The sequence below is a fragment of the Mustela nivalis genome (genome assembly GCF_964662115.1).
Source record: "Mustela nivalis genome assembly, chromosome: X".
NCBI classification, from domain to species: domain Eukaryota; kingdom Metazoa; phylum Chordata; class Mammalia; order Carnivora; family Mustelidae; genus Mustela; species Mustela nivalis.
In genome coordinates, this window is record NC_139040.1 from 68,271,411 (window position 1) to 68,286,124 (window position 14,714).

The 14,714-nt window shown below is 43.7% G+C and overlaps 1 protein-coding gene across 1 annotated transcript; it reads left to right on the forward strand.

Annotated features, from left to right (window-relative positions):
• The first annotated feature begins 3,799 nt into the window (after positions 1-3,799).
• On the forward strand, positions 3,800-12,085 carry SNX12 (sorting nexin 12). Its single transcript, XM_082716230.1, has 4 exons — positions 3,800-4,103; positions 9,067-9,162; positions 9,723-9,847; positions 10,246-12,085. Exons 1-4 carry the CDS (start codon positions 3,939-3,941, stop codon positions 10,346-10,348), a joined length of 489 nt encoding a protein of 162 aa, XP_082572356.1. The 5' UTR covers positions 3,800-3,938; the 3' UTR covers positions 10,349-12,085.
• Positions 12,086-14,714: the final 2,629 nt, after the last annotated feature.

Below are 14,714 nucleotides of genomic sequence, written 5' to 3' on the forward strand. Positions count from 1 at the left end.
AATAAATAAAATCTTAAAAAAGAATTACATATATATATCATATCCGGTGGTCTCACATCACAATATATACTACCAGTTTTTTTTCCCTTTTTCGTGGGCATCATTCCATATCAGTGAGTAAAAAACATCATTTTAAATGGCTATAAAAGAAAACCCTGAATTTGGCCATTTATACTAAAAACTGTTTTATATAGGAAGTGACTGAGATACAAAGTCTGTAAAATATAGGACCCACTACTCCTATGTGAGACTCACCATATAAACCCATTTGCAAGCTAGAAAAAAAATGGCTACAAAAATATTCCATTACATAAAAATGACAATTATGTACTCTTAAAGATAAGCTCCATATATTGGTATCTTTATGTGACTGATTATTTTCTCAGGATAAATGATTGGAAGTGAAATTTTTGAGTCATCAGTTTCTGTAAATAACATTAAAAATTTTCTTTAAATACAAAAGTACTTAAACACAAATGCAATGAAAATGAAAAACAACTCTCCCACCATCCCTGACTCCTATTCTCCAGAGACAACCAGTATTACAAGTTTCTTGAGGTCAAAGTTTTTTTCAATTAATACTGCCAATTTGGGGGCGCCTGGGTGGCTCGGTGGGTTAGGCCGCTGCCTTCGGCTCGGGTCATGGTCTCAGGGTCCTGGGATCGAGTCCCGCATCGGACTCTCTGCTCCATGGGGAGTCTGCTTCCCTCTCTCTCTCTGCCTGCCTCTCCATCTACTTGTGATTTCTCTCTGTCAAATAAATAAAATCTTTAAAAAAAAAAATACTGCCAATTTGCCTCCTAGAAAAACTGCATGGATTTACACTCTCATAAACACTGCCTGCTTTCACCAATTAAAAAAAAAACCATTTTATTTATTTATTTGAGAGAAAGAAAGCCCGAGCACAAGTCGGGGAGAAGGGATAGAGGGAGAAACAGACTCCCTGCTGAGTGGGGAGCATGATGTGGGACTTGATTCCAGGACCCTGGGATCATGACCAGAGCCAAAGACAGACGCTTAACTGACTGAGACACCCAGACACTCCTGCTTCACCAATTTTCAAATCTTCTGCTCTTGCCTCTTCACATTTTTCTTTCTGCGCTGTATGCTAACGACTCCCAAATCTCTTTCTCTTACCCTTCCCCCACCCTCAAGCTCCAGGCCAGTATTTCCAGTAGCTTGCTAGACATCTCCAACCTGGGAGTGTACAGACACCCCAGATTTTTCTTTCTTTTTTTTTTTTTAAGATTTTATTTATTTATTTCACAGATAGAGCTCACAAGTCAGACAGAGATCACAAGTAGGCAGAGAGGCAGGCAGAGAGAAGAGGAAGCAGGATCCCCACTGAGCAGATAGCTTGTTGTGGGGCTCGATCCTAGGACCCTTGGATCATGGCCTGAGCTGAAGGCAGAGGTTTAACCCTCTGAGCCACCCAGGCACCCCACCCCAGATTTTTCTTAATGGAACTCATAGTCTTTCCTCCCAAACTTACTCTTCTTTGAGTAACTCCAATTTTGATCGGTGGTACCAGCATCCAACTAGTTACCTAAATCAGAAATCTAGGAGTCATTTTCATTTTCTTTCCTCTCCCCTCAAATAGTAATAACAGCTAATAGTTACTGAACACTTACTATTTGCACATATTTTGTTTCATTTAATTCTCACAAAAGCCCCAAAGGTGGCTTTTAGTCTTATCATTTCTATTTTACAGATGAGGAAAACTGGGTAACTTGCTCAAGGCCATACAGCTAGGAAGCAGGGATTCAAACCCCAGGCAGCTTAAGTCCCTAGCTCACATACATGCTTAAGCAGTATTCTCTACTAGTACCATATTTAATCAGATGAGTTTTACTTGTTTCCTCAGTCTCAGTCCTGTCTCTCTCCTTTTCTTCATTCCCACTATCACCACCTGATTCCAACTCATATTGTTGATACTCTCATAATCAGTTTCATTCAATTCAAATATATCTTTCATGTTGCCTGAAAAACAATGCTTCTAACACACAAATATGATGATCATGTCTTTTTTTTTCAGTTTTTATTTATTTATCAGAAAGAGAGCTGCAAGCAGAGGGAAAAGCAGACTCCCCGCTGAGCAAGGATTTTTTTTTTCCCCCACGGGGACTCGATCGTAGGGCACTGGGATCATGACCTGAGCCAAAGGCAGACGCTTAACTGACTGAGCCACCCAGGAATTCCTGATCGTGTCTTTTTTCCTGTTAAAAATCCTTCAGTGTTGGGGTGCCTGCATGGCTAAGTTGGTTAAGCATGTCTTCGGCTCAGGTCACAATTCCAGGGTCCTGGGATCGAGTCTCACATGGGGCTCCCTGTTCACTGAGGATCCTGCTTGTCCCTCTCCTTCTGCCTCTTGCCTCCCACTTGTACTTGTGCATGTTCTCACTCTCAGATAAATAAAACCTTTAAAAAAAATCCTTCAGTGGCTTCCTATCACGTACTTCATAAAGCTGGAGATTCTTTGCTTAATATAAAAGGATCACCCTCATTGCCTGTCCCCAGACAGTGTACCTCTCCAAGCACTTTCTTTACGCAATGGGAATGGGAGACACTTGCCTAAAAATATGCTGCTTTTTATAGTGATGGCTTTCCACAGGCTATTCCCTCTGCAAGAAATTGCCTTTTCCCGTTTCCACGTCTTTTCATGTCTCAAGTCAGATGTTTCCTCCTCCAGAAGACTTCCCTAATTCCTCCAATTATTTATGTCCTATGTGCTGCTTTGAACACTCACTTATTTTGTATTTGTCATTAGTTTTATTTACTTGTCTCCCATCCTTTCAGTAAAGAATGTTAGCTCTTTGAGGGCAGAGACACCATTATTCAACTCTAGGTTGTTAGGTTGTTAGTGTTAGCTGGGTGCCTGGAACGTAAGAAGTGGTTGCTTGGGTAGATATCGTTAAATTGAATTAAATAACTGTGAAATTAGAGGGCCTTGTACTCTGTCCAAAGGATTTCAGGCATCAGTGACATGGGAAATAGCAGAAGAGACAGGTGCAGGAAAGAGAAAGGATGACCTAAAATCACCACCCTTCATGTGGGCTATGTGTAAATTAGTCACATAAATACCAACATGTCTATAGATATTTTCTCATTTAGACACATATTCTCTCTCCATTTGGGCAAGCAACCTCCGAGCAGTGTCAAGTCTGTGGAGTTCTGCAGAGACAGAGGTATGAGATAAATGCCCTTAATTTGCTAAGAAATATAATATCTGAGCACACCTGGGGTTAGCTTTATGTGGTAACAAGTGGAGGATGAAGATATGCCCCAATTTTCCTGAAAAGTGAGAAAGAGCAATCACATTTACCCCACCCTCGGTGCTTCCATGGCACCGTAGTGCTGAATGCTCTGCTACATGTGGAGCGAACTAAAACCACCAGAGGCCCAAGTGGCAGGGCTGCGTTCTAGATTCTTAGTGTTATTGTTGGAACCCCACCCTCTGGAGAACACCCTTCTATTTTCGCGCAAAACCTTGACTTATTCAGGTCACGGGGCTTCGGCCTACCACTGCAAGGTCCCAGTTTGCGGGGCAGTGCCCGCAGCCGATAGATATACGGTACGAGACCTAGTTCTCGGGTTGGGGAGCAGCGATTGGCGGACTCGGCCTGTAGGGCTTCCCAGGATACAAGGTGCCGAGTATCAGAAATGCAGGTTCCCGGGTGGCCGCAAACACCGCCCGGAAGCCTGAATGAGATCTCCGACGTCCGGGACTCACAGCCCTCAGCGTGGTCGCTATTCAGGGTGCGGGGCCCGAGGCCAAGGGAACGTGCGCGTGCGTGCGTGCGTGCGTGGGCGCGCGTGCGCGGCGCCGTCGTTTGTGGGTTGGCTGGTTATTTTGCAAACGGGAGGGGCTGTGCGCGCTCCTGCCTCCGGCCTCTGTTCCCCCCACCCCTTTCCCCGGTCCCGGTCTCTCATTTGGAAAGATGTCGGACACGGCAGTGGCTGACACTCGGCGCCTTAACTCGAAGCCGCAGGACCTGACCGACGCTTACGGACCGCCAAGTAACTTCCTGGAGATCGACATCTTTAATCCACAGACGGTGGGCGTGGGCCGCGCGCGCTTCACCACCTATGAGGTTCGCATGCGGGTGAGTCACGGGGTGAGGGAGACAGCTGAGGGAGGACCTGGCGGCTGGGCGGGGAGGGCGCGGAGGACGGAGGGGGGCTGCCATGGGGACGACTAACGTGGGCCAAGACGCTTGGAGGGGGTCATTTGGGGGTTAGGGGCTTCCTAGGTTTGGAGAGAGGTCTCCAGACTAGGTTGTGGCCCTAGGATACGGAAAACTCCTGAGGGGGACATCGGACTGGGGTGCGGCAAAATAAGTACCTAGTGAGCAAGAAGTGAAGTATGGCTGGATAGGGTGGGGACGATGGAGAAGATTGCAGTGAGGAAAAAAAGGAAATAGGAATCCTGACTGTAGCGACAGAAGGAGGGAAGGAAGAGTGGCAGAGGGCTGGGGGGATGGAAAGCCAAGGTGATATATCGCTGGGTCCCATAACTGAACTAGGTTGTGGGAAGTCAGTCTGAAGAGGGAGGGCAGGACGCCCGATTTCCTCCTAATGAGGTCTCCCTGAGATGATGGAGTTAGGCAAATTCCGGATCAAAGGGAAGGTAGACTCCAGGAAAGGGAGACAGTGGGCTTGGTAGAGCAGAAATAAAGGGAGTCTCTTTGAGTTTGAGTGCTCCCCAGACTTGTGTAGAATTAGTATCTGAAGGAGAGAAATGTTTTGTGTTTAAGTTTTCTCAGGTACCCCATGCTGTGTCTCATGGTGAAGCTGGCGTTGCACTGGCATTGGTGGATTGTCAGTTGGTGCTCTCCTCCTGTGCTGATCCTTTAGATTTGAAGTATCCAGGATATTTGTTTCAGTATTGATTCTCATTTGGGCTTTCTGTATACATATGGCCATTTGCCCTTTCTGTTCTAGATTAACTTTTTGGGTTAAGACCATGGTCTGTGGTTAATGTAATATACGACATTTCAGGACTGCCCCAGGAGTGGCTTCTTCCAATGAGCACTGCAGAGGACTTTATTCTCTAGTTCTTAGTCCACACTGCAAGGATGGAATGTGCAGATACAGTAGTGGTTTGCAGGCTCTTTTGCCCAGTTGAAGTGGTTACAGGCAAAAAAGTTGGAGAACCATTTTCTAATTTTCCTTATGTTTTTTTTTTCTCAGACTAGAGGGCCAGAATATTCTCTATGGACAGCATGCTGCTCAAACAGCATTTGAAGACCTAAAAGAGTGTATGTGTTTTCATTTTTGAATGAATGAATGAATTAAATGAGAGAGTGTGTCTCCTGCCTTGGCTTTGAAATTTAATTGAGAAATGATGATCTCCAAATTCCAAGTTTGGCAAAGTCCAAACTGAAGAAAGAAAATCGAAGCAAAAACTGAGAAAAACTCGCCTTTATCTATATTTGGGGAAGAATGGAAGTGAGATCCCTGAAAATATAATAAAAGCTGGAAACTGTTAGTAGTAGAAAACTTAATGACCTGAGGAAGCCTGGGCATAACTGTTCAGTGTAAGGATTCTCTACTGTGGGATTTTAGAGACAATGTTTCCATGCATTACCCAAGAGCCTTAGGGACTATGAATGAAATAGCTTTCTTTATTTAGATTTATTTATCTGAGAGAGAGAGAGAGAGAGATGCACATGTGGGTGCCCAGTGGGGAGGGGAAGAGGGAAAGGAAGAAGAGAGTCCCAAGCAGATTCCACGCTGATTGTGGAGCCCAACCTGGGGCTTGATCTCAAGACCCTGAGATCATGACCTGAGCCAAAGCCAAGAATCGGATACTTAACCAACAGAGCCACCCAGGCGCCCTGAAATAGCTCTTTTCTTAAGGCATTCTAATAACAACACAGACTGTTCATGTAGTGCCTATTATGTGCCAGGCACTGAACCAGGTTTTACTTTCTACATCTTAGAAAAAATGACATTTTACAGGTAGGAAACTGAGGAGGAATGCAGTTTTAGTAACTTTCCCAAGTACCTATAGCTAATAAGTGAGGCTGGGATTTGAACCCATGTCTGTCTGACCCCAAAGCTCATCATACTCTTTCCCCTACACTTTAGTCTCTTTGGCAGTGCTTAGTTGCAAAACAGTAGTGTGCAATTTTTTTTTTTTACCCATTAAGCTTATAATCTGTCCTTTTCACAGTTTTTACTTGTACAATGATGATAGGGTTGATGGCAGTTCCTAGTTCTGTGGGTTTGAGTTATTTTGTATTGTTTATGTTAATTTGTTTGGCTATCTAGGCTTTTTAACTGAATTCAGTTTTGGAGAAAAGTTGAAATAACTGGTTTTTAATTGCCATTCTAGGTGTTCCATCATAGTAGGCATTATAGGAAGCATGAGACTCAAAGAATGGGCTTTGGGAGTTAGGCATTGTGTATGGTAGAAACAGATGGCACTGACTTTTTTTCCTTCTTTGTATAATAGTTAAATATTTCTGGAGCTGTTCTCTTATTTTGCTCAGGAAATAATTCCCCCCTCCTACCCTCCCAAGAAATGAGGAGTCTGGAGAGGTTTCCTGGTGGCTTCACATGATGTGTGTGGAACTTTCAAATGTCAGCTGCCCTATGGACTTGAACTTTGTTTCTTTCTCTCCTTTCCCTTGACTTTGTGTTGATCAGTGCTAAAGGACTCTCTGTATCCTGTACTACACAATCCTCTCTACCTCATATGATTTATAGGTTGGGCCTGGGAGACTTACTTAGTACACACTAGCCCCTTCCTTAGATGGCTAGGTGCTGAGATAAAAGGTCATTATTGTCATCATCCTGTGGGGCTAGGGGAAGAATAGGATTTTTGTGAGTCAAAGGAGGAAGTCCACAAAATGGCAGTGGGTGGTTTCACTGTATCTTGGAAGAATCTACTCAGCATTTTTCCTCTTTTCTTCGGTCCTTCTGTTGGCTTCTGTACTAGTTAAGGTTCTACCATTTGGGGATCACGGTATTTGTAATGAAGTCTGGGGGAAACCTAGAATCACGTGATACCAAAGCACTTTTTTTTTTTCTTGCAGGATGATGCTATCCCCCCAGCTTTATTGAGAAGTTATTGACATAAAATATTGTATAAGTTTAAGGTGTACCATGTGATAATTTAATACCCATGCAGATTTCTTGCAGGATTCTGAGAATGCTCTCTATAATGGTTTATTTTGAATGGTTCGTACATGCACATGGTATGAAATTCAAAAGATACCAAAAAAGATATACTGTAAAAACTAAGCCTTCCTCTCTTCCTCTGCCCCTCCAGAGGTTCCTTTTTTCTAAAGAAACCACTGTTTCCAGGTTTTTTTTTAATTCTCCTAAAGAATAGATTGTAATAAAATACTTAATTGTATCTTACTCTCCTTCAACTTACTGATATCCTGGGACTTGATCTTGGGTAGAGTTGTAACTAATATAAGTTGGTTAGTTATTTAGCTTTTGATTACCTCTACCTAGAACTGGACCCTGAAAAGACAATTTCCAGACATGAGGACTACAAAAGCATGATGTAGTGAGGACTATGTGAAGCACTAGCATAGCTCAAAGATACTCTTTTCCTGCCCTGAGGCAGTTGTAGAGAAATGAGAGAACCTAGTTCTTTTTATTTCCATCTGCTGATACAAATTGGCTGGTGGGAAATATAGTCAGTATTAATACATGTGGTTGGCCATTTCTATTTAGAATTTGTAGACAGGAGGTGAGGATCGGGGCTTTTTGTTTGTTGGTAGTTCATGTTGCCATTAGAGCCTTGGGAAAATTAGCAATGAATAAGATGTGGGAATACGCTGATTTATGTCAGGGAGCAGGTGATGATAAGGCAACTTAATGTGATTGCTACTTATGCTTACTTTTTAGACAAGGAGGGTAAACAGATACATAGGGCCTCTATTAATCAATAGAGTATTACTGAGTAATTTGCACAGTCTGCATTTAGGGCAATACAAAAGTTGTCACAGCTCCTGATTTCAGTGAGATTAGAGTTTAGTTAAGTAGCAAAACTAACATGATGCATAAAACAATAGTGCATCAGGCACTACTTATATAAATGTCATAGGAGTGTAGAGGAGAGGGAAACCAGTAAATTAAGCTGTTCTCAGGAAAGATTTCCTAGGTGAAATGGGTCTTGATCTGGGACTTGTAGAATGGAGAGAATTTGGATGGGAAAAGCTGAGGAAGGCATACCTTGGAGGTGCTTTTCTCTTGTTTCTGCCTTTTGTTTTGTTGTTTAGATTACACATATAAATGAATTAAATGGTATTTGTCTTTCTCTGTCCGACTCATTTCACTGAGCGTAATACCCTCTAGGTCTATCCATGTTGCTGCAAGTGGCAAGATCTCATCGTTTTTATGGCTGAGTAGTAGTGTGTGTGTGTGTGTGTGTGTGTGTGTGTGTGTGTGTAGCACATCTTTATCCATTCATCTTTTGATGGACACTTGGGTTGCTTCCTTATTTTGGCTATTGTAAGTAATGCTTCAGTAAACAAAGGGGTGCATACATTTTTTGAATTAGTGTTTTTATTTTCTTTGGGTAAATATACATATCCTTTTTTAAAACCAAGCAGAAAAAAAAATAGAGGCAAGCTGTATGTACTATTCTGTACCTTGATTTTTAATGCTTAATATGTTTCCAGACTGGCAAATATATTTCACAGTCTTTTCATAGCTGTAAAACAGTTCCACTGTATAGGCATATCATAATTTATTTAACCAATTACCTATTGATGGACATTGATTAATTATTATAAATAAAGTACAGTGAAACCCCTTGTGGATACATATTTGCGTACAACTTCAAATCTATTTATAGGATAGATTCTAAGCAACAAGGGACTTCTAATCACCAACTGTGACAAGGCTGGATGTGGTAAGGATTGGTATTTACCTGGTGGTATTTCAAAGGAGTTCTAGGAACGCGGTTCACAGGAGTTATCTCTTCATTGGGACCTGTCAAAGTGGTTCTGATCATTGGGACCTGTCAAAGTGGTTCTGACAGGTGGCTTCCACCAGCTGAACATGAGTTACCATCTCTCTTCTCTCACTTTTCCTTCCCTATAGACAAACCTACCCATCTTCAAGCTGAAGGAGTCCTGTGTCCGGCGGCGCTACAGTGACTTTGAGTGGCTAAAAAATGAGCTGGAGCGAGATAGTAAGGTATGACCCCATTCCCTGTTGTGGCATCCTTGGAGAAGGAGATCGGCATGGGCTGAGAGGGCATAAGATCATAATCTATATATAATGTCAAAGGCAGTGGAATCGCTGAGCACTAGCCAATCCCAAAACACTGGATCTGGGTGATACTCTTGGAAACCTGAAAGTGTTAAGTTTCAGGACAAATTTTAAAGAAAAAGGATCACTTGAATTCGTGGCTAGTGTAAATCATACAACTTACCTCCTCTGGGTGCTGGAACCATAAAGTATAGTGTTAGGAAAGGCCTAGCTACTGGATACTGGTGGATTGTGAAAGAAAGTGGGGAATATTTGGGGTTCATTTCCTTTGCTTTTGAGGTGGGAAACCTGTCCTTCCATAGAATCAGTTGGGTTTCCTTTTGACCTGAGTCCGCTTCACTGTCCTTATGGCCTCAGTTCGTGCAGGTTGCTGGCAGTGGGAGAAGACAGGCCCTCCCTGATGGAAAATGGGTTATACAGCGGTTCACCCTCTCATTCCCTCTTCACTCTCTCTCACGTGGCTGCTATTTTGCATCTGCCTGCAGATTGTAGTACCACCACTGCCTGGGAAAGCCTTGAAGCGGCAGCTCCCTTTTCGAGGAGATGAGGGGATCTTTGAGGAGTCCTTCATTGAAGAAAGGAGGCAGGGCCTCGAACAGTTTATTAATAAGTAAGCCAAGTCCCTGGGGACTCTTCTTGCTGCTTTTGCCATCACTGTCTTTCTGTGCTTTTGTCTGTCTCTTTTGGAGTGAGATGTGATGCCAGCTGTGCTGTGAGCCTACTGGACAGTAAAACTCAATTCCACTGAGCAGCATTCTGATACCATGCCTTGCGGCCTGGGAAAGCATCACATGTTGGCTGTGTTTGGCAATTTCCCCCTACTGTACCCTTCTCCCCTGCTTCTCCTCAGTAATGTTGGTGTTGGAATGGTGCCCTGTTGCTGTCCTCTAGTTGCTTGAACCTCTGGAAGAGCTGACCTGGCCCTTCCTCCCCTGTCTACGCCCCCATTGCTTCGAGACTTCTCTCTGATCCCAAATACTACTGATAACCATCTTGGTCTCTTTATAGAATTGCTGGGCACCCACTGGCTCAGAACGAACGCTGCCTACACATGTTCCTGCAGGAGGAGGCAATTGACAGGAACTACGTCCCTGGGAAGGTGCGCCAGTAGGAGCCCCTCTCACCACTTGCCCTCTACTTTCCTGCTGAAAATGACATTGGTTTTTACACTAAGCCTCTCTCTCTCTCTTTGATCTGAAGTTGACTGCCCATCCCTTGGCCCGATAGACTGGCTGGCATTGTGTTCCTTGGTACCTGACTACACCGTGGGCACTCTGCTAGGATCCTCTTCTCTAAGGAGAGGTGGGAACCACAGGCAGATGCCCTTTGCTTGGGGTGCGGGTGGGGGGATTGGACTGGAAGGTAATTTCTTGGGCATTTACCCATGCCAGAAGGCTAATCTTATGGGGGGGTGGGTCTTGTGCTGGTGGGGCACTTGGACACATACTGATGCTGCAAGTCCAGGGGATTTTCTTACTCTTAGGTTTAACCAGGAACACTGAGCAGGGACAGCCCTGCATTTCCTACCTGCATGAACTTTTTCCTTTTTGGGAAGGTGGTAGAGACTCAGACGTTCTCCTTGTTTTCTCTAGGCCTGCTCCCAGTTTTCTCAACAGTTTCTTTTGTTTCTTTCTCTCTCCCTCGTTGCTTTCCATGGCAGTAAATCCTCCTAGAGTCTAAGCAGTTTGTTGTGTGGAGCAAGGTGTGTGGGTGTTCTGGGCCCTTCATCATGGCTGCTTCAGAGTCAGAAGAAAGCCATAGGGCAGTAGGAGAACTCTTGTTGTCTAGCCCCTCTCTTTTGTGGCTCCCCACTCTGGCTGCCTGTTCTGCTCATCAGCAGGTGAGTCATTGTGGGCCAACAGTTCTCGCTCCCCAAGCCCTTGCTACCTTATAGGTTGGCTTTGCAGGTTTGGTGGCTTGAGGGGTGGGGGCAACTCACCACTGCCAGGTAACTCCCTAACGGGTGGGAGTGGATCATTTTCTAGGTACCTCCCAGCGGTGGGGAAGGGCATTACTACCCTCCCCGTTCCATTCTCCCTCCCCCCCCATCCCATTTAGCGCTGCCATAAGGCAGAAGCACATGAACAAACCACACAGTCTCTGACTTCTAAGCACTTTGAGCTGTTGAATGGGGCTCAGGGGCAAGAGTTGTCACTGCCCTCCACAGCTTGGTCACAGGGTTATTGAACTGCCTGCACTCCTTGCCCGTGGAACTCCAGCTTTCTCCCCAGAATCTGAGCTAGCGATAGCAGCTGGGTATGGATGTCCCAAATCTGAGAGTCTGAAGCGGCTTTCCTGGGCTTCTGTTTGGAAGATAGTTGTTTGTTTGCTGGGGCCTGATATCCATCTCCAGTGGTGGGATGGGAGCAAGTTAACTGCTGTCATGTCAAAAGTGGGGACACTGCTTAGACTCTCCATCATGGAAGGATTGGAGTTCTCTATACAGGGTCTTGGGGAAAAGGTTATGGAGTCTGACAAGACCCTGGTCAGAGAGATTAAGCTTGCATTTTGACATGGGATTTGGAGTCCTTCTGAATGTTGAAGTTCCCTGAGGCAGATCAGCTCTCCAGCTGCTGAGCCTGTACCAGGGGCTGAGCAGCCCCTAGAGAGAGGCTCTGCTCCCTTTCCCACCTCCCCAATGTTGGTGTTGTCGCTGCCTTTTTGATTTGTATCCTCTGTTACTGACTTTTTTAAGAGTTCTTCCTTCATTGTGCACAAATGCTGAAAGCCTGAGGCCCCATTTCTGCTGTGTATATATCCTGACTCGGGGCTTTTATTCAGCATACTGTTCATTCTTCTGTCAGACAATGTCATATTCAACTGTTCATATTAAACCACTGTGAAGCAAGCCTCTGTTTTCCTGCTTAAGTTGTAAATATAGTATTTTTTTAGTGTCTAGTATGTTCTTAGTATTGTGCAGAAATCTTACAACATGGTCAGTGTCCTGAGGTGATAAGTTTTACATTTAAGTTAAAAAAAAAAGAAAAAGAAAAACAGATTCTAGCTGCCTGTAGCGATATTTACCTATCCTTGCAACTCCCAGTTGACTTGGTCACAGAAGTAATGCAGCTGCTTATAGGAAGTAGCCATAGGGCTTAATACCTGTGGTTTGGGTCAGATTTAGCAGATTTGGTTTTTAAGCTCATGGGTTTCTGCTAATTTGGGCAGAATGTAGTATGTGTGTGAATACATATATATGCATATGCTGTGTGTGTACATAAACACGTGTTTGCATGCGCTCATCCTCCAACATACCATCTATGAACACTATTTCTTTCATAGGTTTTATACCTTAGTTGAGGTATATTCTCTTTTTTTTTAAGATTTTTTACTTAAGACTTTTTTTTTTAATTGGACAGACAGAGATCACAAGTAGGCAGAGAGGCAGGCAGAGAGAGAGGAGGAAGCAGGCTTTCCACTGAGCAGAGAGCCCGATGTGGGGCCCGATCCCAGGACCCTGGGATCATGACCTGAGCCGAAGGCAGCGGCTTTAACCCACTGAGCCACCCAGGTGCCCCAAGATTTTTTACTTATTTATTTGAGAGAGCAGAGTGAGTGAGAGAGAATAGGAGTTGAGGGGAGGGGCAGAGGGAGAGGGAGAAGCAGACTCCCCGCTGAGCAGGGAGTCCCGATGATGATGATGATGTGATGTGGGGGTCCATCCCGGAACCCTGGGATCACAACCTCAGCCCAAGGCAGATGCTTAATCGCCTGAGTCACCCAGGCACCCTGAGAGTATTTTCTTTCAAATAGATGTGATGCAGGCAGAGAGGTGAATGAACTTTGAGAACTTTTTTTTTTCTTAACTCTAAGAATTTTCAATCGGTGGGTATTTTCATCTGACCGATGTGTTCTGAAATGGCTTCCTACACAAAGTGGGTTTTAGTAAAGGCTTGGAATAAGAGGAGTGTAGGAGTCTTGTTATTTGGGAAGTCAAAGCTAGTTTTAATCATGTAGTTGAGCATGAAAAGAAGGTGTAGAAAGTGATGTGGTCAAAACACTATGAATTAAGGTGACAGCCGTGTACTTGGGTTTAAGTAGAAGAGTGGGGGTTAAATTGAGGAAGTTAAGAGGTTTTGGTAGTTCAGGAATTAGATGACTAAAGATATCTGAGGGGACGGGGAAGATTACAAGTTTCTCTGAGATAAGAGGAAGAGTGCAACCTTCACAGGTCTTGGTGTTGAAGAATGAATTAGAGAATAACTAGAAAAAGCAACTATAGGATAAAATATCAAAATTTTATATGAAAAAGCAACTATAGGATAAAATATCAAAATTTTGGACACGTGGTATTCATTTAACAAGCACCAATTCTTAGCCTTCTGTGTGCCCAGCCTTATGCTAAAAGCTGGACTGGGGTGGGGTGGGGTGATTGTGGTACAAGTAAAACATGATTACATTCTCTTTATTCACAGACTCTATGCCTATTCATTATTGCAGGAGATGTTTAAGACAAAATGCTAGAGCAAAATTAGAGGTCCAGTTTTTCTTTTTCTAGTTGTCCAGTTTTTCTTTTTCTTTTTAATATCAGGTCAGGTAAATTCCCTCTTTGGAGTCAAGTGGGTCATGTTAGCACAGTAACTGGGTCCCGAAAGAACCCCAAATCCAAGCCCTCTTACCCATCAACACTGAGGAGAAGCATTCTTCTATAAGGAATTCAAATTATGTATGCACCTAGGTATTTATTACTAATTAATCCCTTTTATCCATACCACAGAAGCAGCTCAAGCTTACACTGGGTCCTGGGGTCAGAGGCTAACAAAAAATTTTAAACATAATAGTCTAAATCTTCACATTCTGGAGATGCCCTTTGACATCTACCCTGATCTACCCTTTGACCCATTCTTAGAGATGAGGAGTTGAGCTAGTAAAGGGTGAGAGAGGTGAACAGCATTCAGGCTTCACTGGAGTTTTTGTTTAGTAAGACATCCTAGGTGAGACACTTCTGTCTTCAAATACGTACTGTCATAATTTAAGTAAAATTTCTGCTGTGTAAGTGCAGACCAACTGTTCACTGAAATGGGTATTTCTTCATATCCTGAGGACTTTTGAGTCATCCCTGGTCTTCTCTTCTTAGACACAATAACAATTCTAATTTTTCCTCACTTGGCTCATTTTTTTACCCTTTTACCTTTATTATTCTGAAATCTCTCCAAGGTCCTTACATATTCCTAAGTCATAGCGTCTAAAACTGGACACCACTTTAATTATAGCCTGCAGGTTAGGTGGTTGTTAGTCCATTTAAAAATCGCAGTATTCAAGTTTACTTTTAAAATATAAACACTTTGTGACTAATTTAGCTTGTGGTACCCTTACACCCATTCTCTTTTTTTTTTTTTTTAAAGATTTTATTTATCTGACAGAGAGAAACCACAAGTACACTGAGAGGCAGGCAGAGAGAGAGAAGGAAGCAGGCTCCCTGCTGAGCAGGGAGCCAGATGTGGGACTCGATCCCAGGACCCTGAGCCGAAGGCAGC

Excerpts from the sequence above, each read along its gene's own strand:
- SNX12 (XM_082716230.1), top strand. The coding sequence starts at position 3,939 with ATGTCGGACACGGCAGTGGCTGACACTCGGCGCCTTAACTCGAAGCCG. Across the intron at positions 4,104-9,066 it reads CCTATGAGGTTCGCATGCGG|ACAAACCTACCCATCTTCAA; the intron begins GTGAGTCACGGG and ends CCTTCCCTATAG. Across the intron at positions 9,848-10,245 it reads CTCGAACAGTTTATTAATAA|AATTGCTGGGCACCCACTGG; the intron begins GTAAGCCAAGTC and ends GTCTCTTTATAG.